Source organism: Elephas maximus, chromosome 9, assembly GCF_024166365.1.
Source record: "Elephas maximus indicus isolate mEleMax1 chromosome 9, mEleMax1 primary haplotype, whole genome shotgun sequence".
Classification (NCBI taxonomy): Eukaryota; Metazoa; Chordata; class Mammalia; order Proboscidea; family Elephantidae; genus Elephas; species Elephas maximus.
Genome location: NC_064827.1, coordinates 787,672 through 810,166, shown reverse-complemented (window position 1 = coordinate 810,166; position 22,495 = coordinate 787,672). Strand labels below are relative to the sequence as shown.

Here is a 22,495-nt window from a genome sequence, read left to right as displayed (position 1 = left end):
GTCATCTGCAAATAGAGATAATTTTACTTCCTCCTTGCCAATCCAGATGCCCTTTATTTCTTTGTCTAGCCTAATTGCTCTGGCTAGGACCTCTAGCACAATGTTAAATAAGGGCGGTGATAAAGGGCATCCTTGTCTGGTTCCCGTTCTCAAGGGAAATGCTTTCAGGCTCTCTCCATTTAGAGTGATGTTGGCTGTTGGCTTTGTATAAAAAAAATACAGATGCCCTTTATTACGTTCAGGAATTTTCCTTCAATTCCTATTTTATCATAAATGGGTGTTGGACTTTGTCAAATGCCTTTTCTGCATCAATTGATAAGATCATGTGGTTTTTGCCTTTTGTTTTATTTATATGGTGGATTAAATTAACGGTTTTTCTAATATTAAACCAGCCTTGCATACCTGGTATAAATCCCACTTGGTCGTGGTGGATTTTTTTTTGATATGTTGTTGAATTCTTTTGGCTAGAATTTTGTTGAGGATTTTTGCATCTATGTTCATGAGGGATACAGGTCTATAATTTTCTTTTTTTGTGATGTCTTTACCTGGCTTTGGTATCAGGGATATGGTGGCTTCATAGAATGAGTTAGGTAGTATTCCTCATTTCTATGCTTTGAAATACCTTTAGTAGTAGTGGTGTTAACTCTTCTCTGAAAGTTTGGTAGAACTCTGCAGTAAAGCTGTCTGGTCCAGGGCTTTTTTTTCTTGGGAGTTTTTTGATTACCTTTTCAATCTCTTTTTTTGTTATGGGTCTATTTAGTTGTTCTACTTCTGATTGTGTTAGTTTAGGTAGGTAGTGTTTTTCTAGGAATTCACCCATTTCGTCTAGGTTTGCAAATTTGTTAGAGTACAATTTTTCCTAATAATCTGATATGATTCTTTTAATTTCATTTGGGTCTGTTGTGATGTGACCCATGTTGTTTCTTTTTCAGGTTATTTGTTTCCTTTCCTGTATTTCTTTAGTCAGTCTGGCCAATGGTTTATCAATTTTGTTAATTTTTTCAAAGAACCAGCTTTTGGCTTTGTTAATTCTTTCAATTGCTTTCCTGTTCTCTAATTCATTTAGTTCAGCTCTAATTTTTATTATTTGTTTTCTTCTGGTGCTGATGGATTTCTTTTGTTGCTCACTTCCTATTTGTTCAAGTTGTAGGGACAGTTCTCTGATTTTGGCTCTTTCTTCTTTTTGTATGTGTGCATTTATCCATATAAATTGGCCTCTGAGCACTGCTTTTGCTGTGTCCCAGAGGTTTTGATAGGAAGTGTTTCCATTCTCTTTGCATTCTAAGAATTTCTTTATTCCGTCCTTAATGTCTTCTATAACCCAGTCTTTTTTGAGCAGGGTATTGTTCAGTTTCCAAGTATTTGATTTCTTTCCCCATATTTTTCTGTTATTGGTTTCCACTTTTATGGCCTTGTGGTCTGAGAAGATGCTTTGTAATATTTCGATGCTTTGGATTCTGCAAAGGTTTGTTTTATGACCTAATATGTGGTCTATTCTAGAGAATGTTCCATGTGCTCTAGAAAAAAAAATGTATACTTTGCAGCAGTTGGGTGGAGTGCCCTGTATAAGTCAATGAGGTCAAGTTGGTTGATTGTAGCAATTAGGTCTCCCGTGTCTCTGTTGAGCTTCTTACTGGATGTCCTATCCTTCTCTGAAAGTGGTGTGTTGAAGTCTCCTACTATAATTGTGGAGGTGTCTATCTCACTTTTCAGTTCTGTTAAAGTTTGTTTTGTGTATCTTGCAGCCCTGTCATTGGGTGCATAAATATTTAATATGGTTATATCTTGCTGGTCAATTGTCCCTTTAATCGTTATGTAGTGTCCTTCTTTATCCTTTGTGGTGGATTTAACTTTAAAGTCTATTTTGTCAGAAATCAATATTGCTAATCCTGCTCTTTTTTGCTTGTTGTTTGCTTGATATATTTTTTTCCATCCTTTGAGTTTTAGTTTGTTTTTGTCTCTAAGTCTAAGGTGTGTCTCTTGTAGGCAGCAAATAGACGGATCGTGTTTCTTTATCCAGTCTGAGACTCTTTGTCTCTTTATTGGTTCATTTAGTCCATTCACATTCAGCGTAATTATAGCTAAGGATGTGTTTAGTGCTGTCATTTTGATGCCTTTTATGTGTGTTGTTGACAATTTCATTTTTCCACTTACTTTTTTGTGCTGAGACCTTTTCTTTGTAAATTGTGTGTTCCTCATTTTCATAGTATTTGACTTTCTGTTTGCTGAGTCGTTAAGTTTTTCTTGGTTTTTATTTTGAGTTATGGAGTTGTTATACCTCTTTGTGGTCACCTTAATATTTACCCCTATTTTTCTAAGTAAAAACCTAACTTATGTTGTCCTATATTGCCTTGTTTCCCTCTCCATATGGCAGTTCTATGCCACCTGCATTTAGCCCCTCTTTTTGATTATTGTGATCTTTTACATATTAACTTCAATGATTCCCTGTTTTGAGCATTTTTTTCCTTTTAATATTAATCTAATTTGTTTTTGTGATTTCCCTATTTGAGTTGATATCAGGATGTTCTGTTCTGTGACCTTGTGTTGTGCTGGTATCTGATATTATTGGTTTTCTGACCAAACAATTTCCTTTAGTATTTCTTGTAGCTTTGGTTTGGTTTTTGCAAATTCTCTAAGCTTGTGTTTATCTGTAAATGTTTTAATTTCGCCTTCATATTTGAGAGAGAGTTTTGCTGGATATATGATCCTTGGCTGGCAGTTTTTCTCCTTCAGTGCTCTATATATGCCATCCCATTGCCTTCTTGCCTGCATGGTTTCTGCTGAGTAGTCTGAACTTATTGATTCTCCTTTGTCGGAGACCTTTCTTTTATCCCTGGCTGCTTTTAAAATTTTCTCTTTATCTTTGGTTTTGGCAAGTTTGATGATAATATGTCTTGGTGTTTTTCTTTTTGGATCAATCTTAAATGGGGTTCGATGAGCATCTTGGATAGATATCCTTTCGTCTTTCATGATGTCAGGGAAGTTTTCTGCCAACAGATCTTCAACTATTCTCTCTGTATTTTCTGTCCCCCCTCCCTGTTCTGGGACTCCCATCACACACAACTTATTCTTCTTGTTAGAGTCCCACATGATTCTTAGGGTTTCTTCATTTTTTTTAAATTCTTTTATCTGATTTTTTTTTCAGCCACATTGATGTCAATTCCCTTATCCTCCAGCTCCCGCACTCTGCATTCCAATTGCTCGATTCTGCTCCTCTGACTTCCTATTGCGTTGTCTAATTCTGTAATTTTACTGTTAATCTTTTGGATTTCTGAATGCTGTCTCTCTGTGGGTTCTTGCAGCTTATTAATTTTTCCACTATGTTCTTGAATAATCTTTTTGAGTTCTTCAACTGCTTTATCAGTGTGTTCTTTGGCTTTTTCTGTAGATTGCCTTATTCATTTCTGAGGTCATCCTTGATGTCTTGAAGCATTCTGTAAATTAGTTTTTAATATTCTGCATCTGGCAATTCCAGGATTGTATCTTCATTTGGGAAAGATTTTGATTCTTTAGTTTGGGGAGTTTTAGAAGCAGTCATGGTCTGCTTCTTTATGTGGTTTGATATCGACTGCTGTCTCCGAGCCATCTCTAAGATATTGTAGTGATTTATTCTATATTTGCTCACAGGGTCTTATCTTGTTTTGTTTTCTTTCAATACACATAGATGGGCTACTAGATTGCACTATCTTGATTGTTGTAGCCCTTGAATCACTTATGTCCTATTACCAGCTGGTTTGGGCTGTTACCAGATATATAAGCCTAAGAGTCTGTTCACTATTCTTGGGTAGAATCTGATTTTGGGTCATCAAGTGTGTGGTGCAGACTGTCACCTATCCACCTCGAGAAGTAGTGGTGATAGTTGTGTGCACCAGATTCTAGTAGTAGCTGGGGTTCACACTCCAGGGGGGGCAGGATCCTGACAGGCTTCCCCCAAGTGTCAGTGAGGTAGGTGTGTCTCTATTCCTAAAGCACTTTGGTGGGTGGGCTCTGCAGCTGTACCTTAGGCCCCGATGCAAGTACCTCTACAGATTGGTAGGTGTCACCCTCCTTAGACCCCTAAGGCAGGAGGCTAGGTGGTCTGGGGGGGAGCTTCAGCCCTCAGTTCCCTGTTGTGGGTCAGTGAGGGCTTTGTTGAATAAGCAGAGGTATCAGACCTGGGAAACTTGTCTTTCCAGTAATCAGCTAAAACAATTATAGCCAGATCCCTATCAGAAATGCCTTTGCATTATAATAGCCACCTTGTTCCCTGTAGGGATGAAAGCCCAAGACTGTGGATCACATATGTTTGGCTGGAGCTGGTTCTGTGTTTTTAGTCCAATTAGGGAAGGATTTTTGGTCCCTGGGTTTTTTGTAGCTGCTTCTCTCAGGCCAGGAGAATGGGTTAGGAAAAGACCAGGAAAAAAAAAAAACAACGCAGTGCACTTCACTCTCTGGCCCAGGAAATTCCAATGTTAATGAAGCTGCCTGGGAAGGGGAGGGGAGGGATCAGATAGATAGAAGAGAGTAGCACCCAGGAATATAGACAAAGTTACTTATCTTGCTTGGTGAGGACTGTTTTATCTGAGATTCCCGAGGGGCGTGTAGCCTGTGTGCATTGGCTGGGTAGAGATTGCCCCCGAGTGCCTCCTGGTAACTTCTCCTCCTGTCAGCTGCGTCGCTGCACTGCCTGCGTCCACTGGCTGGGCTTCCCCCCGGGGTCACTTCTGGGGGCTAGGGCTGCGTCCCGTGTTTGCGTCGTCTCAGGATGCTCTGCTCAGCTCCCGTGCACCCAGACCAAAGCCCAGGGCCAAGGTTTCCTGACTGGGATGCTGGCTCCAGGCTCCAAAAACAGTCGCTGCTTCCCCGTGGTTGTTCGTTCTCAGTCTCTGTCACTCAGGTCAACTCTTTAGATCTGTGTTTGATGGTCAGGGTTCGTAGATTGTCACGTATGTGATCAATTCACTTGTTTTTCCGAGTCTTTGTTGCAAGAGGGATACGAGGTAGCTTCTACCTAGTCAGCCATCGTGGCCCTGCCCCTTCCTGGGGTTTTTTATATAGACAATTGTGTTGTGTTTGAACAGGGACAGCTTCATGTCTTTCTCTGTAATCTGCATGCCTTTTATTTGTTTTTCCTGTTTTATTGCACTGGCTGAGACTTCCACACTGTTGAGCAGGAGTGGCCAGAGTGGAAATCTTTGCCTTTCTTCAGTCTTGGGGAAAGGCATTCAGTTGTTCACCATTAAGTATGACAGCAGCTGTAGGTTTTTCACAGACGTTAGTCATCAGGTTGAGGAAGTTTTTTCTATTCCTGGTTTGCTGAGAGTTTTCATCACGAATGGAGGCTGTATTTTGTCAGATGCTTCTCATCCAGTTATATGAACGTGTGATTTTTCCCAGGAGAGTGGATCACACGGATCACATTGGTGGCTATTTTTGTAACATTGAGCCAGTCCTGCATTCCCAGGGTAAACCCCACTTGGTTGTGGTGTATTGTTCTATTTATATATTTCTGGATTCAATCTGTTAGTATTCCGTTGAGGATTTTTGCAGTTGTATTCACAAGAGTCTGTAGTATTGTTTCAGTTCTGGTTTGGGATCAGAGTAAACTGGGCTTATAAAATGAGTTGGGAAGCATTCCCTCTTCTTCTCTTTTCTGGGAGGAATTTTAGAATTTACGTTCTTCCTATTTTAAACTAGAAACTAAAAATTTTGTATATTTCAGATGTGTCTAGGCATGGATTTCTTTGAGTTTATTTGTTTGGGGTTTGCTCAGCTTCTTGAAGCTGTAGGTTTATGTCTTTTGCTAAACTTGGGATGTTTTCAGACTTTATTATCTCAAATTTTTTTCAGCGTATCTCTTCCTCTGCTTCTGTAACTCCAAAAACACGTTAGGCCTTTGTTGTTCACAGGTCCCTGACACTCTGTCCGTGTACTTTTCTAATCTTTTTTCCTCTCTGTTGCTCAGATTGGGTGATTTATGTTCCGATTTTTTTTCCTCTGTCATCCCCAAGCTGAATGACTTCATCAGTTTTTTTTGTTTGTTTGTTTGTTTGTTTTTTTCAGTGTCAGGGTAAACTGGCCTTGCAAAATGAGTTTGGGAGTCTTATTCAGTTACCGTATTTTTCAGTTTTAAAGTTTCCATTTGGTTCTTCTATTTCTTTCCTGACACTCCATTTTAATTTTTAAGGGTTTTTGGTTGCTCATTAGAGCATTTTTATAATAACTGATTTGGAGCCTTTGTGAGGTAATTTCAGCATCAGTGTCTTCTCCTCAGGGTCCATCAGTGGCCTTTTCCCTATTGGTCAAGCATTCCGTGGTCTTCAGATGCCCAGTAATTTTGGCTTTTATCCTGGACATACTATGACTTTATGAGGCCTTGGGCCTTGAAGAGTGTACATGCTTGGTTTAGCCTCTGTGGACTTCGGGTCCATGGTCAGTTCAGTGTTGGAAGCAGGAGTCAGAAGGAAACCAGTGATGAGGGAGGAGGTCGGTGCACAGGACAGCATGTGCAAAGGTCCTGGGATGTCTGGAGTGGAGGGAGCACCGAGGGTGAGGGAAGAGCCAGGTCAGGTCATCTGAGAAGCAGGGGCCCTAAACAAGGGGGCTATGGGACAAGCGTGAGCCTCATCCTAAGGGTGGTGGGGCTGTTGGAGGGTTCCACCTGGGGGAGATGTGCCCCCAGAAGCTTGGTTCAGCTGCTGGGAGAAGGCACTATAGGGGCGATGGCTGGAAGTGGAGGCCAGTGTGGATGGGGGCTGCAGCCTTCAAAGAGATGGTGGCCTGTCCCTGGGGTGGCCTGTGGGGGAGAAGCAGATCAACGGCCAGCAGGCCAAGCAGAAGCCTGGGTCTGTGCTGCTATGTGCAGAGGCTGGAAGCCAGGGCCCGGTGGGGGAAGGGGACTTCTGATTACCACGTCAGGTGCAGGGGCCACAGGAGGTTGCCTGTTACCAATACCTGCACCGCCATAAATCTCACTGTCATGGGCTTGGCAGAAAAAACTTTGATCACATCCTTGACTATTTTGTGCACAATTCCTACAAGCGTATTTTTGCGTCAATGACACGGACTTTCTCTGGGTCCATGCTTGTGTGCTTTTTTGGCAGAGATGATAGGAAAGCAAAACACGAAGCGTCAGTTGTCCGTTATCTCCACCCGAAGCCCAATAAGTGTCCTACCCGCCCACGCACCCTGCCGGTTGGCAGCCCAGCTGTGAGTGCCCGAGCGCGCCTGCTTCTGGGCCTTCAGAGAGAGCAGTGCCCCTTGTGCCTGCAACGTGCCTGCAGGCTCGGTTCCTCTCCGCTTCCCCCCAGCTATGCTAACACCCCCTCCCCTCCCCCAGCTATGCTAACACCCCCTCCCCTCCCCCAGCTATACTAACACCCCTTACTCTCCCCCAGCTATACTAACACCCCCTCCCCTCCCCCAGCTATGCTAATACCCCTTCCCCTCCCCCAGCTATACTAACACCCCCTCCCCTCCCCCAGCTAGGCTAACACCCCCTCCCCTCCCCCAGCTATGCTAACACCCCTTCCCTCCCCCACCAGCTATACTAACACCCCCTCCCCTCCCCCAGCTATACTAACACCCCTTACTTTCCCCCAGCTATACTAACACCCCCTCCCCTCCCCCAGCTATGCTAACACCCCTCCCCTCCCCCCAGCTATGCTAACACCCCCTCCCCTCCCCCAGCTATACTAACACCCCCTCCCCTCCCCCAGCTATACTAACACCCCTTACTCTCCCCCAGCTATACTAACACCCCCTCCCCTCCCCCAGCTATGCTAACACCCCTCCCCTCCCCCAGCTATGCTAACACCCCTCCCCTCCCCCAGCTATACTAACACCCCCTCCCCTCCCCCAGCTATGCTAACACCCCCTCCCCTCCCCCAGCTATGCTAACACCCCTTCCCTCCCCCACCAGCTATACTAACACCCCCTCCCCTCTCCAGCTATACTAACACCCCCTCCCCTCCCCCAGCTATGCTAACACCCCTCCCCTCCCCCACCAGTTATACTAACACCCCCTCCCCTCCCCAGCTATACTAACACCCCTCCCCTCCCCCACCAGCTATACTAACACCCCTCCCCTCCCCCAGCTATGCTAACACCCCTCCCCTCCCCCACCAGCTATACTAACACCCCTCCCCTCCCCCAGCTATACTAACACCCCTCCCCTCCCCAGCTATACTAACACCCCCTCCCCTCCCCCAGCTATACTAACACCCCTCCCCTCCCCAGCTATACTAACACCCCCTCCCCTCCCCCAGCTATGCTAAAACCTCTCCCCCCCAGCTTTGCTAACACCCCTCCCCTCCTCCCAGCTATGCTAACACCCCTCCCCTCCCCCGAGCTATGCTAACACCCCCTCCCCTCCCCCACCAGCTATGCTAACACCCCCTCCCCTCCCCCACCAACAATGCTAAGGGCCTGGAGAGTGATCGGCCACCCTCCTCTGATTGCAGTGTGGCGGTGGCATGTACTTGCTTATTCCCGTCACCGGGTTTGCTGTTTTCTCTCTTTTACAGAACAAGGACCACACCTCCGCACTACCTTACACTTTGGTGAGACGGGCCCCCACCCTGGACTTTTCAGGCCCCTACACCTCTCCACGAAGGGACGTCCCTACCCCCCCCAGGCCTCAACCCAGGTCCACCTCCAATGGAGGGCTGCTAGGCCAAGCACACGTGCGGGCTGGGGGCTCAAGGGGGTACTGTTGGGGTGGGTGTGGTTGCACCTGGACACAGAGGCTGGGCTGCCAACAGGCACAAGTGAGCAGGGGCTCCAAGCAGGACAGAGCTGGGAGGCTGGGGCAGCTGTGGCCAACTCTGCCTGCGAGGTCTCATTTAGGCAAGAACTCTCAATTCCAGCCCGTCTCCTGAACAGCTCTGAAGGTACACACGCCAAGGTGGGAGGGCAGAACCTGCTTCTTTATCAGGTCATTAGCTCAACCTAGATTTAGACAGCAGTACTTGAGCCTCTGCCCTGAGACAGGAGCCCTGATGGAGCAGTGGTTAAAAGCTTGGCTGCTAGCCAGAAGGTTGGCAATTCGAATCCACCAGCCGCTCTTTAGAAACCCTATGGGAAAGTTCTACTCTGTCCTATAGGGTCGCTGTGAGTCGCAATCGACTCGAGGGCAACAGGTTTGGTTTGGTTTTTTTGGCCCTGAGACAGGCAAACCACAGGGCAGCTGGCTACCTTGTCCCCTCACACAAGCTTCGTAGCCCCAAATTAGTGGTCGGGTGATACCACCCTGGCAACGAAGGGTGCCTGACAGCACCCTGAAGAGGTTCAGGAGGGCACCTGCCAGCTCAAGTGGCATTCGAGTTCATCATTTACGGTCATTTCAAGAGCTCCTGCCAAATGCTTCCTCCAAAGGCCGGGATTCAGAGTCCCTTTCTTCCACACATGCACCAGCACGGGGCGGCCACAGCCTTTTATGCTGCCCCACTCTGACAGCAAGAAGTGCTGTCTCATGGCTGTGTCAACTGGTTTTTCCTTAAAGCGTTAACGGGTCAAGACTCTGCTCGCAGTGATTGGCCATTTGGATTTTCTCTGCTCTGAGTTGACTTTTTGTATCTTTGCTCAACTTTTGATTTTTTTCTTATCGATTTATAAAAACTTTTTATTTATTATGGACCCTAATCCTCCTCCTTCATGGGTTGCAAGTATTTCCCCAACTATCTTTGACCGCTATGTTTATGCATCGCCATTGTTTTTGTTTATGCATCGCCATTGTTTTTCTGGCTGGAGGTGTGGCTGAAGGATCAAGGACCACAAGAAGTTGTCCTTGATACTCAATACATGAAAGGTCAGCTCAACTGGACTGGACTGGACCAAAAGCAAAGAAGTTTCCGGGATAAACTGAATACTTCAAAGGTCAGCGGAGCAAGGGCGGGGGTTTGGGGACTATGGCTTAAGGGGACTTCTAAGTCAATTGGCAAAATAATTCTATTATGAAAACATTCTGCATCCCACTTTGAAGTGTGGCGTCTGGGGTCTTAAATGCTAACAAGCGGCCATCTAAGATGCATCAATGGGTCTCAACCCACCTGGATCAAAGGAGAATGAAGAACACCAAGGTCCCACGATAACTAAGAGCCCAAGAGACAGAAAGGGCCACATGAACCAGAGACCTACATCATCCTGAGACCAGAAGAACTAGTTGGTGCCCGGCCACAATCGATGACGGCCCTGACAGGGAGCGCAACAGAGAACCCCTGAGGGAGCAGGAGATCAGTGGGATGCAGACCCCAAATTCTCATAAAAAGACCTGACTTAATGGTCTGACTGAGACTAGAGGAATCCCGGCGGTCATGGTCCCCAAACCTTCTGTTGGCCCAGGACAGGAACCATCCCCGAAGACAACTCATCAGACATGGAAGGGACTGGGCAGTGGGTAGGAGAGAGACGCTGATGAAGAGTGAGCTAATTATATCAGGTGGACACTTGAGATTGTGTTGGCATCTCCTGTCTGGAGGGGGGATGGGAGGATAGAGAGAGTTGGAAGCTGGCAAAATTGTCACGAAAGGAGAGACTGGAAGGGCTGACTCATTAAGGGCAGAGCAAGTGGGAGAACGGAGTAAGGTGTATATAAACTTGTATGTGACGGCCTGACTTGATTTGTAAACATTCACTTGAAGCTCAATAAAAGTTAATAATAATAAAAAAAAAAATACAAAAAAAAAAAAGAAGTTGTCCTTGGAGTCTCACCGCCTGCCACCCAGGTGGGCCTCAGAGCAGAGCTGGGCCAGCAGGTGAAGATGGGCCGGGGTGTTTGCAGAGGGCAGGCAGGACCCCGTGGCCAAGGGGGAACGGAAAGGCCCTAGTCCAGGCCACAGACTAGGGGTTCAGAGGGAGATGAAGGCGGCAGTCCCTGAGGCTGGTCTTACCCACGGGGAACCTGCATCCACCTCCACTTCCTTCCTGAGGGGGTGAGGAAGGGACTTGGGGGAGGGCCTGCCCTCTGCCCCAGCTGCAGCCCTCCTGTCTCTCCAGGCCTCGTGGACTCCGACAGCCTGATTGCATCTGTTCCGTTCCCACCCATTCCCCCTTTCCACCCTCCACTGGACCAGGAGCCACTGGAAGGGCAATGGGCACCCCTGGAGGCAACCAGGGCCTGTCCTGTGGTCCCCCCCTGCCCTCCAGCTCTGTCCACAGGCAGAGGTAGCAGTGGGGGCAGCCAGGCAGGGCTCATTCCTGAGCCCAGCACATGTGGCATCTGCTTGGTGCCCAAAGATGAGGCACACCTCCCTGTCCTGGGGGCCCCCCATCCCAGTGGCATTCATCCTTGGTGGTGTCCTAGGAGCCTCAGCCCTGCCCTGTCCAGGGCGAGGGGTGGGGGAGAGAACAGGCAGCCAGCCGCAGCAGAGAATTGGGTTTAATGTCACTCTAAGGGATATCGTACACTGTTCTGAGCGCACCCATGCCCCAGCCCCTCCCTCTGCCTTTGAGCCCAGCTCTGAAAAAGGGGGGCCTGCCCCCAAGTTCCAGCTATGTACAGAAGGGCCATCCTTGCTGGGCCCTGGAAAGCTCCAGCCCTGTGCCACCACGGACTAGGGGCACTGGGCCCTCTGCAGAGCACGGACATCCTCGCCCGCCACCAGGACCCAGCCCTGCTCACTCAGCCAGGCTGGGACAGCTCCAGAATGCGGTGGCAGAAGCTAAATCCCACAGCAGTGAGTGTGGAGTGCTGGGCAACTCAGCCCAGTGTCTCCTGGGGAAAGAGGGACTTCTCCCTGCTGCCGCCTGGGCTGCCCACTGGACTGCTGAGGTCAGAGAAAGCAGCAGGGAGGGGTCCAAGCAGACGATGGGGCCTGGAGGGGCCTCATGGGGTGGACGGCCAGGCGGGGCACCCGGCCACACGGCCAGGCTCACCTATGCTGGTGATGAAGACGGCCGGGCCGGGGAAAGTCCTGAACACACCGGCCACGGGGCCGCCATCTACGCAGTAACTAGTAGCACAGTGCCTAACTAGTTAACTAGCAATGCCACTGCACTCTGATTTGTTTCAGGGGTGTAAAAAATTGCACTTATTTCTACGGCCCGAGGAGGACAGCTCCTGGGCACTGGCTGCAGGCAGGGCTGGGTGCCCCCGGCTGGCCCCGTGCCAGTGCAGTGGACAACTGCGGAGAACCTGAGCAAGCGTCAGCCCTGAGGTGGCTCCATGCCGGGCCGGGACCGAGGCCTGGTGGCCGCATGGCCGCGTGGCCTGGCCCCAGGTGCCCTGGTCCCGAGCGACCGGCCAGCGCTCACAGGACATCGTCAAAGTCCAGCAGTTTCGAGTGCTGCCTGCTCTTCCAGAGGCGGTACAGCCGAAAGTCGAAGTACGTCTCAATCATCTGCTTCCCTGGGGGGACGAGGGTGGCTCAGGCCAGGCGGGGGTGCCAGACCCACCCGAGGGCTGGGGACCAGGCTGGGGGACTCACCTTGGGCTGACAGCTCCAGGGGGGACTCAAAGGTGACCCTGTATGGGGTCATGAGGGTCCTGAGGCTCTGAAATAGCTGAAAGGAAGGCGGGGGCTGTGAGGGTGCAGGGGGGATGCAGGCAGGGCAACGGGGCAGACACAGGGCCCACCCTCTTCTCAGAACCCCCCGACTTGGGCTGGCTCAGGAGCAGGAGTTTCCTTGGGGGGTTAGGGGAAGGAAAAGGGTGATCCGAGGAGGAACGGGAGTCCTGTTGTCTCTTTTCCCAGGTCTGGGGGCTCTAGAAGTCTGGATAAAGTTTGAGGTCCCCATACCTTCTCCCCATTGGGGTTCCCCAGGATGTAACAGCCCATGATGTGAATGACGTTAGGCTCCGGGTTCACTTTGCTCATCAGGTGGCTCAGACGCTTCCAGAAGCTGGGGAGGCACAGGTCCCCGTGGTGACGAGGGGGCAGGTCACGGGGGGCCTCCAGCCCAGGTCCCCGTGGTGATGAGGGGGCAGGTCACAGGGGGCCTCCAGCCCAGGTCCCCGTGGTGACGAGGGGGCAGGCCACGGGGGCCTCTAGCCCAGAGAAGGGGGCAGGCCACGGGGGGCCTCCAGCCCAGGTCCCCCATGGTGACGATGGGGCAGGTTACGGGGGGTCTCCAGCCCAGGTCCCCAGTGGTGATGAGGAGGCAGATCACGGGGGGCCTCCAGCCCAGGTCCCTGTGGTGACGAGGGGGCAGGTCATGGGGGGCCTCCAGCCCAGAGAAGGGGGCAGGTCACGGGGGGCCTCCAGCCCAGGTCCCCGTGGTGACGAGGGGGCAGGCCATGGGGGGCCTCCAGCCCAGGTCCCCAGTGGTGACGAGGGGGCAGGTCATGGGGGGCCTCCAGCCCAGAGAAGGGGGCAGGCCACTGGGGCCCTCCAGCCCAGGTCCCCAGTGGTGACGAGGGGGCAGGCGATGGGGGGCCTCCAGCCCAGAGAAGGGGGCAGGCCACGGGGGGCCCTGGAGCCCAGCTGTTCAGAGGAGCATCATGGGGGAGGTTTGAGGGGGACCCTGGGGCCTGGGTCTCTGCCTCTACCTCCCTGCCCGGGAGCAGCCCCACCCCTCACTGGATCATGTCGTCTTCCTTCTCCACTTTGGCAAATGTGGCCACCTTGTTCTTGAGCAAATAGAGGTGTCCAGGGCCTCCCTGTGAGTCAGGAGAGTGGGGGTGAGGCGGGTCCTCTGGGGGCTGGACCTCTGGGGGCTGGACCTCTGGGGGCTGATCCTGACAGTGGGCCTTCTGGGGGTAGGTCATCTGAGGGCAGGTTCTCTTGGGGCGGGCCCTCTGGGGCTCAGGCAGGCGCTTCCATCTAGCCTCTCTGTGCTCCCCCACCCTCCTCCGCATGCCCGCTCCCCCTCCATCCCCTTGCTAGCCCCCCCAGTCGGCAGTGGCCCCCTCCCTCAGCGGGACAAGGGGCAGCCCTACCTGGCAGAAGATGAGCATTTTCCAGATACGAGCTCCCTTGTGGTAGACGTTCAGCTTCTTCTCAATCTCCTCTGGGGACGGGAGGGCTATGAGTGCCCCAGGCCACCACCTGCCCTGTCTGCCTTCCCAGGAACAGCCCTAGGCCACCGCCTGTCCTGTCTGCCTTCCCAGGACCGGAAGGGAGCACTTACCCAGGATATCCTCAAAGGTTGCGTGCTCATGGTCCTGGGGACAGACACAGGCCACATCAGGACCCCTCCCCACGGAGTCTGTCCCACCCATGGTGGGCGGTCTCACCCACTGATCTGTCTCTCTCGTGAGGCCTGTCCCACCCTCAGTCTGTCCTACCCCCGCCCCCACCCCTGTGGGTTCTGTCCCACCCACGGTGTCTGTGTCGTCCTGTCATCCCCCCCATTCTCCCACAGGCCCTATCCTGCCCCTGTGATCTGTCTGGTCCACTCACATAGAGGATGGGGATGATGGAAGGGTCATCCCTGCGGATGATGGTGGGGATGTACTCAGCTTTGGGTACCTTGGAGGAGATGAGCTGGGGGGAGGCAGGGCTGCTTAGTGGGCCATGCCCGCCCTGCAGCCCTCCCCCCGCCACTGCAGGTTGACTGCCCCCACCGCCTGCTGAGCCCTCAAGCCTCACCATAACCTTGGGAGGTACAAAATCCTCTGAGTCGCAGGCTACAGCCTCCAGGCTCTTCTCAGCCTCCCAGTCCAGGCCCTCGAAGGCCTCATCCAAGGTGCAGCAGGAGCCCTGCAGGTCATTACCTGGGGGGGGGCAGACGGCGGGTCCCTCCAGGCTCCTCCTGTCCCAGCCCAGGCACTGTGCGGTCTCCCAGGACCCTCCCCCGCTGCCTGCAGAGCCAGTGAGACACCCGGGGCCCCCAGCACCCCGTCTTCAGCACTGCCGCAGCCGCCTAAGTCTGTTGTCGTGGTGCCATGTCAGTTAGCCTCTCCTACGAGAACGGGATATGCTGACCCCAATCTCACAGGGGAAGAAACTGAGGCTAAGAGCAGAAGCGCAGAAGGTCTGCTGAGCAGGGAGTCTGGGGGCCTAGGGGAGGTGGACCAGCCTAGGCCAGGGCACCTACTGTCTCGGGAGTCGTGGGAAGTGTCGGCTTTCATGGGGGTGGGGTCGCTCCAGGACCGGCTGAAGCTTCGCTCGCGCCGCTCAGCGAACGCTGCAAAACCGCAAAACCCGCATTAGCCAGTGGGGGTGGGGCCTGGGGTGGGCGTGGCCTCAGTGGAGGCGTACCTGAAGGGGCGGGGCCTGAGCAGGGCCTTGGAGGGGGGGCCTGGGTGAAAGTGGGGACTGAGGACGGGGCGGCACCTGAGGTCGGATGAGAAAGTCCTTGGCTCTGGGTGGGAGTTGAAGACTGGCAGGGCAGGGAGGGGGTGGAGTCTTGGGTGCCAGGGTGGGCGGGGATAAGGACTAGGGGAGGAGCCCGGTAGTGCTGGGGCGGGGTCTGGGCGTGGCCATGGGCCTGTAAGGGGCGGAGTCTAGGGTGCAGCCAGCAGCCCGTGAAGCCCGGCCAAGCACAGCAGCTGCCCCCTCCACCTGCCCGCACCCGGGCCCGGCCTTACTCTGGGCCTTCACCCGCCGGCTGCCGACCATGCGCAGGTGTTTGCGGAAGTTCCTGCCAGAGGGAGCACCGGGTGACGAGGGCCACAGGGGGTGGGTGGCCCACCTGCCTGTCTGCTGGCCCTTCTGCCCTCGCCCCTTTCCTGCCTTCCCTGGCTCTTGCCTCCCCTCGCCCACGGCCACAAAGGCAAACCCCAGGCAGCCTCTCTCCTGCTGGAACCTCCAGAGGTGAAGGCGCAGCTCCTGGCCGGCTCCCAGCCCCCACCCAGGGGTGCTCCCTTGGTGCCCCCCCACACCCCACCCCTGTGCCAGAGCCTGCCATCCCTTCTCAGCCCACGCCGGCCCTTCCATCTCGCCCCCCACCTTGCAGCCGAACCCTGCCCAAGCCCTGCGTGCTTCTTCCCAGGTCACCAAGGACCCTGGCCCTGCCACGGTGCCCAGGACTGCGAGCCCAGTTTGGGAGCTGCAGGCACCTTCCCCTACCGTTACATCCCTGTGGTCCTCCTGCCCCAATGTGTACCCTGCACAGGCCCTCTTGGACATGGCTCTGAAGTTGGGGGCTTGGGCTTCCAACTGGCACTGAAGCTCTGGGCCTCGGGGGCCAGACCCGGGAGGGCCACTGGGCAGTTGGACTGCCAAGAGGCCACCAAGCTGAGCCTGGGGCAAGGCCGTCAGAGCCCAGGGCAACCCTCCCCTACTGCGCGTCCAGAGCAGGGCCAGGCCAGTCACTGCCACCCGTCCCACCCAGCCCAGACCTTGGCCCAGACGAGATGGACCTGGTGGCGAGGGGCTGGCAGGCCCTACCTCTGGATCACAGACGCGGACTCGTTCTCTCGCTTCCGCCGCTTCCTCTCTGCGTAGCCCCTGAACACCCTGGGAAACCGCTGGGAGTCAGAGCTGCCCTTGGGTGGAGGTGAGTGCAGGGCCCGCAGACAGTCCAGGGTGCTGGGCCAGGCAGAGGGCTCCTGGTCCCTCGGCCTGCTGCGAGGGGAGGCGTGGCCCAGCCCAAGGCTCCAGCTCCCAGCAGGCCCTGCTTGTAGCTCAGGTGCCTGCAGGGAGCCGGTTCTCGGGTGCAGCACTCCCCACATCAAAGCAGAAGCCAGCCCCTGGCCTGTCCAGACCTATCTGGGGTGGGAGGACCCCCAGGGACAACAGCCAGCACCCTTCGACGCGAGGTCTTGGTGGGTACTTACGAGATGCTGGAGCCACAGCAGGCAGGGGCAGAGAGAGAGAGAAGACAGTGAGCTTGGCCTCCCCAGCCCCCAGGCCCCAAGTAGCACCCATCACCAGCAGTACCCATCACCATCCAGGCCAACCCCTTGAACTGGTGTGGATGTGAGGTCACCTTGGCCATAGCCACCAGAGTGCCGTGACTGGGTCAGGCTGGTCCTGGGCTGGGGGTAGCCCCTGAACACCCTGGGAAACCACTCTGAGTCAGAGCTGCCCTCAGCTGGAGGCATGTGCAGGGCCCACAGGCAGTCCAGGGTGCTGGACCAGGCAGAGGGGTCCTGGTCCCTCAGCCTGCTGTGAGGGGAGGCATGGCCCAGCCTGAGGGGGTCATCCTGCCAGGGCCAGTGTCGGGGTGGTGGTGCCCCAGTCTCATGGGAAAGATTAGGGGACGGAGCTTCTTTGATGCCAGGCAGGGGGTCAGGCACTGTTGCAAAGGGTGGCCCTGAGGAGGAGCCCCAGGACAGGAACCCAGATGTGTGTCGGGGTAAAGAAGAGCAGGCCCTCAGGCACCCAGAAACTGTGATCACCTCTGGTATAGAGGAAACGGGATGCTATTTGGGATGCGAGAGGGCAGAGTAGGGGTAGACAGGGTAGGGCCGAGGAGAATTCCCTGCTGAGCACACCTGGCCCCAGAGGACCAGAGGGACAGACAAGGACAGTGAGGGGATGGCCTATGGGCTTGTCCAAACCAGCCAAAGATGCCCAGCAGACCTGTGCAGCAGGCAAATGCCGACAAGACGGGCCCCGGGGTGGAGAAAGGCCTGAAGCCCTCCCAGAGCTCAGCCCAGCCAGCCCTGAGACTCACGCTTGCATAGTTGTGGTCGCTGTTTGGAAGCTGAAGAGGTTCTCCTTGGGGAACCAGGTGCGGATGGGGATGTCATCTGGAGAAGACCCAAGAAAACAGTGACAAGGTGGTCTGGGGGTTCGCGAGTCCCCCACCTATCAGGCAGAGAACACTCTTGGCCGTGCGGTCCAGCATGGCCGGGGGAAGCAGGGAAGGACATGGGAGCAGTGATGAGGGTGGGCTCGGGGGTTCATGAAGCCCTCCACCTATCAGGCAGAGGATACTCCTGGCTGTGTGGTCCATGGTAGCCACGGTGGGGGGGGGCAGGGAAAGGTGTTGATGCGGGTCCACAGGGCCCGGGAGCAAGCACAGCTCGCTGAGAGGCTTTGGTTTCCCTGGCAAAGCTCTTCTGGATTTCCCAAGGCTCTGAAACCCTGCTTGTCTGCAGGGGCCTGGGGAGGGACTCGTCTGTCTCCTCTGGGCGGAAGGGGCAGCTTGGGACAGCAGCTGCTGCCTCTCTTGGGCTTGAGGGGGCTGTTCCAGGGCCTTCTCAGCTTCTGCTGCCCAACTCTGGCTCACACCGGCTCAGCCAAGCCCTTCCCCACGACCCTCCAGGACTGTGAGCTGGAGGCCCTCCCCAGGAACTGCCTGTGTGGAGACCACCTTGCTGGGGGCGGCCCCCCTCCCAGGCCTCTACAAGCTCTTGGACTGGGAGCTCCACACCCTGTCCATCCGTCCCTTGCCTGCAGCCAGCAGAAATGTGAGGTCCTGGAGGTAAACTACTGGTACACCAGCCTCCTTTCCAGATGCTCGAGGGGCAACTGGGATAGAGAAGCCTCTATGCACCTAGGACAAGGTGGGTGGGCGGGTGGTAGTGGGCCTGCCCCTGGCTCCACCCTTGGTCAGGTGGCCACCCCAGGGCTCAGCTGTGCCCAGAGGGAATGGGTCTGTCTCAGCCCAGGAGGCGTGGTGGGAGGACATGGAGTCCCCGGCTAGGTTAGAACTCTGCTGTGCAGGAGGTGACCTCAAATACCAGAGGCACGGGCTACTAGGGTATCCCAGGGAGCCTCTCCACAGAGCAGAGCAGCTACAAGACACAGAAGACCTCAGGGGCTCCCCAGAGTGGCCAACCTCAGAGAGTGGCATTCTCCCCGGGTGCATGAAGGCTCTACCTGGAGGGCCCCAGGGCAAGGACTGCGGCCCAGGACTCCCTCCAAGGCAGCTTGGTCTTCAGAGCCCAGGCCTCCACCTCCAGGAAGTCCTCCTTGATTGACCCCAGGCCTCACCAGGAAGCTACCCAGAGGCTGGTAGGGCCTTCCCAACCACAGGCCTCGCTCTGCCTCTGGGATTTGAGGTCACTCGGGAGGCTACAGCGCAGGGGTGTGGGGGTATGGCAGGAACGCCCAACTGAGGTGTAATCCTGACTCTGCCCTGCACGCCTTGTGATCTGGCCAAGCTACACATGTGCCCCACCTCTTGGTGGCTGCTGTCTGCCACCTGGCACCAGCATCCCCACCCAAGCCGCAGAGCCCACGTGACGACCAGCCCTTACCGGACACGCGGTCAACGCTGCACATCCCCTCCAGCTTCTTCCGGCGGCTGGCAGGCTCAGGCAAGGGCGGTGGGTCCAGCCCAAAGGCCCGTGGGGGGGGGCTGGGGGCCGGCGGGGTACAGCCGGGACACTCCTTGGAGCCCTGGCGGCTGCTCGCCCAACTCTGGCAGGACCTGCTGAGGTCGTCGCGGCCGCCGCCGGGGCTGCCACGCAGGGGGTGGCTGTGGTGGTGGTGCTGCCCACCTTGCCGCCGCCCCTTCACCACCACCAGCTCGATGGCTTCAGCCTCGGGGCCAGGCAGCAGGGCTGGCTCGCCTGAGATCGTGTACACACAGGGCTCGGGGCCCTCACCTGCCGGCTTCTCGCCGCCCATCTCCTCAGACAGGCTGCCCTCATAGCGGCCGTTGGAAACGAGGGAGAGGCGACGCTTGTTCTGGGGGGCTGGCTCCATCTCGGGTGACCCGTCGTGGCCAGAGTAGGCGTCGGCCAGCAGGTGGTCTGTGAAAAGGCGCAAGGTGAGCTCTGGGTCTCCCGAGGGCAGGGAACTTAGCAGGAGCCTGTCCGATGTGGCGGGGTGGAGGGGGAAGGGGGTAGCCTGTAGCTGGCCCTCAGCCCACTGATCAAGCCCTGGGCCCAACATCTTTGGGAAACATGTTCCCAAGCTTCACGCCTGTCCAAGGCTCCCACCTCCTTCCTGGCTGGGCTTTGGGCCAGCTGCCCCTTGTGTGTGTACATAGGGGGACGGTGTCTTCCTGGCCCTGGCCAGTGCTCTGTGGTGCTGCCTATGTGGGGCATGGGGGCGGGGGCGGGAGTGCACAGGCCACCTCCCAGCTGCAACATTGCCCATTGTCCTGGTGCCAACCCCCCAGCTGGCCCTGAGAGACAGTGGTGCCAGCCTGGGATGCCAGGAGGCCTGTTGCCATGCCAACGCCCAGGCTGGGTGGGTGCCATGGTGACGAGTGACTTGCGCTCCTCCTGGGGCTCTGGGCCAGGCAGGGCAGAGGAGGGGGCACTGGGAGCCGGCCGAAGGTCACTGCCTGCCCCACCCTCAGTCCCGCGCAGAGGCCACTCACCAGGCCCCAGGGCAGCCGGGCCCCCACCTGGCTCTGCCTCCAGTGTCCCTACCTGCGCCGTTGCTGTTCTCAGGGTGACTCTGGGACAGGTATTCTCCAAACGCACGGGCTGCTCTGAAGGGTGGACAGCAGCGGGGGTGGTTAGAGATCAGGGGAGTACCCCCAAAGCTCCTGTATCCCACAAGGCCCTGGGCACCAGCTAGGGACACACAGCTGTGTGTGTACAAGCCAGTGCATGCACCTGTGTGTGTGTGGCCAAGGAGAGGTGTCTGGCCCCTCAGACACCCCTGTCCCACTGCAGGAAGCCCTTGAGTCCTTGGGCACCCCGAGAAGACCTGTAGGGTATCGCTCCCGTCTGCTTTCTGTCCACTCCCCATCAGCCTGGGGGTGGATGAACTCGAGGTCGGTGGAATCCTCCCCCTCCAGAAGCCAGCGGCTCATTCCAACCTGGGGACCACCTGCACCCTGGTTCTGGGAGGGGAGGTCAGGAGGGGTGCCACACAAGGCAGTGGGGGGCCTGGGCTAGAGAGGCGCGGAGAGAAAGGATGGGAGCGGGGGCGCACGATGCGGGAGATGTGGTGGGGGAGGTACGAGGGGCTGGGGGCGGGGGAGAGACGGGAGGCGGAGGGGTTGGTGGGAGTGCGAAGTGGGGGCTCCCAAGTTCTGGGGAGCACAGAGGCTGCCGGCCCCGCAGTCCAGGACGCCCTCCGGGAGACAGAAGGGCAAATGGACCTGAGGGCGGAGGGGAGGGGCTGAGGGGCCTGGAATGGGGATCCAGCGGAGACGGGAGAAGAGGCTGGAGAGGGGCTGGGGGCTGGGCTGGGGAGGGCCTGGGGGCTCGGGCTGGGGAGGGGCCGGGGGCTCGGGCTGGGGAGGGGCCGGGGGCTTGGGATGGAGACGGGCTGGGGGCTCGGGCTGCGGAGGGGCTGGGGGCTCGGGCTGCGGAGGGGCTGGGGGCTCGGGCTGCGGAGGGGCTGGGGGCTCGGGGTGGAGAGGGGCTGGGGGCTCGGGGTGGAGAGGGGCTGGGGGCTCGGGCTGGGGAGGGGCTGGGGGCTCGGGCTGGGGAGGGGCTGGGGGCTCGGGCTGGGGAGGGGCTGGGGGCTCGGGCTGGGGAGGGGCTGGGGGCTCGGGCTGGGGAGGGGCTGGGGGCTCGGGCTGGGGAGGGGCTGGGGGCTCGGGCTGGGGAGGGGCTGGGGGCTCGGGCTGGGGAGGGGCTGGGGGCTCGGGCTGGGGAGGGGCTGGGGGCTCGGGCTGGGGAGGGGCTGGGGGCTCGGGCTGGGGAGGGGCTGGGGGCTCGGGCTGGGGAGGGGCTGGGGGCTCGGGGTGGAGAGGGGCTGGGGGCTCGGGGTGGGGAGGAGATGGGGGGCCGGGAAGGGGAGGGATGGGGGCACGAGCCGGAGGGGCGCCGGGGCTGCATGGCCGTCCCCTCCCCCAGCTGGGTCCCCGGGTGGTCGCCGCCGCCCCCGGCCCCCGTTGCACTCACCGCACTTTGGCCGCCACGGAGGACATGGCCTCGCTCCTCAGCGCCCTCCTCCTGGAGGCGGCGGCGCCCATGGTCGAGGCGGCAGCGCATCCCCCGGCCTCAGAGCGCGCCCCGCGCCCGCCAACTCCTCCGTCGGGGCAGCCGGGCGGCGCCGGGGGTTGGGTTCGGGGTCCGGGACCGGGCTGGAGTCGGGGTCGGGCCCGGGCCCTGCATGGCCGCCCCCCGCCCTCGCGTCCCGCCGCACCCGGGAGAGCAGCCTGGACAAACGGGAGCTCCGCCCACCCCGACGTCACAGGCCCGTGGGCGGAGACTCGATGCGGGAGGCCCCGCCCCATGACGTCAGGGACTGGGCTCCTCTGGGGCGCGGGGGAGGGGAGCCAGATTCCCGAGGGGAAAATGAGGCCAGCAGTCTGCTGACCGCAAGATGCGGGGCCCTGGAGTCTGGGGTCTTCCTGCCCTCCGTCCAGGGTCCCCGTTCCTCGCAGACCACACCCCACGGTGCGTCCCTCACCCCCAGAACCCGCTGGGACCACCCCGATTCCGAAACCACTGGACGCTCTGTGATTCTTGGTCTTATACAGGGGGTTCTCCGGGGCTGTTTGCGTGATGTAGAAATAATAAAGTGTGTGTAATTTTAACACGGGGTGAACTGTGCGGGGCTGGCTAGTCCTTGGTTTGGAGGGACCTCGGCCCCCATCGCAGACCCTAGCGCCCTGCAGCAAGGCCCAGAGCTGCCCCAAGGCTCTTGGCCTCAGCAGTGGGTCCGGACGACTCCCACCACCCCAGGGATGTAACCCACAGACCCAGGTGCTCTAGGGGACCGGCCAGCCAGATGGGGAACAGGCGGTGACACACAACTCACTTCTATCTCTTTAATGTGCTGGGCGGAAGCCTCAAGGTTCCAAGGCCTCACAGAGTCCTGGAGGA

General features: G+C 56.5%; 2 protein-coding genes across 5 annotated transcripts in view; both read right to left on the bottom strand.

The window, feature by feature from the left end:
* Positions 1-22,495, bottom strand: part of EXD3 (exonuclease 3'-5' domain containing 3) — a 201,929-nt gene that overhangs the window by 127,992 nt on the left and 51,442 nt on the right. The gene's annotated exons all lie outside the window — the stretch shown is intronic.
* On the bottom strand, positions 11,345-21,903 carry NSMF (NMDA receptor synaptonuclear signaling and neuronal migration factor). Of its 4 annotated transcripts, XM_049897207.1 has the most exons (16): positions 21,569-21,747; positions 20,327-20,466; positions 20,138-20,199; positions 19,013-19,510; positions 17,482-17,557; positions 16,251-16,319; positions 15,449-15,501; positions 14,956-15,045; positions 14,508-14,632; positions 14,319-14,402; positions 14,047-14,080; positions 13,856-13,926; positions 13,497-13,576; positions 12,717-12,819; positions 12,405-12,480; positions 11,345-12,325 (listed from the first exon to the last, which is right to left on the bottom strand). In XM_049897207.1, exons 1-16 carry the CDS (start codon positions 21,656-21,658, stop codon positions 12,228-12,230), a joined length of 1,749 nt encoding a protein of 582 aa, XP_049753164.1. In that variant the 5' UTR covers positions 21,659-21,747; the 3' UTR covers positions 11,345-12,227. The 4 variants fall into 4 exon arrangements, with proteins under 4 accessions (XP_049753164.1, XP_049753161.1, XP_049753163.1 ...); XM_049897204.1 differs by lacking the exon at positions 20,327-20,466 and having other exon boundaries at positions 21,569-21,903; XM_049897206.1 differs by lacking the exon at positions 20,327-20,466 and having other exon boundaries at positions 12,225-12,317; positions 21,569-21,903.

Bases quoted from the DNA above. Each gene is read 5' to 3' on its own strand.
- NSMF (XM_049897204.1), bottom strand. From the start codon at position 21,903: ATGGGGCGGGGCCTCCCGCATCGAGTCTCCGCCCACGGGCCTGTGACG. The intron at 14,633-14,955 runs GTAGGTGCCCTG...GCCCCCCCCCAG, and splicing joins TTCCCACGACTCCCGAGACA to GTAATGACCTGCAGGGCTCC. The intron at 12,481-12,716 runs GTATGGGGACCT...CCTTCCTTTCAG, and splicing joins GGAACCCCAATGGGGAGAAG to CTATTTCAGAGCCTCAGGAC.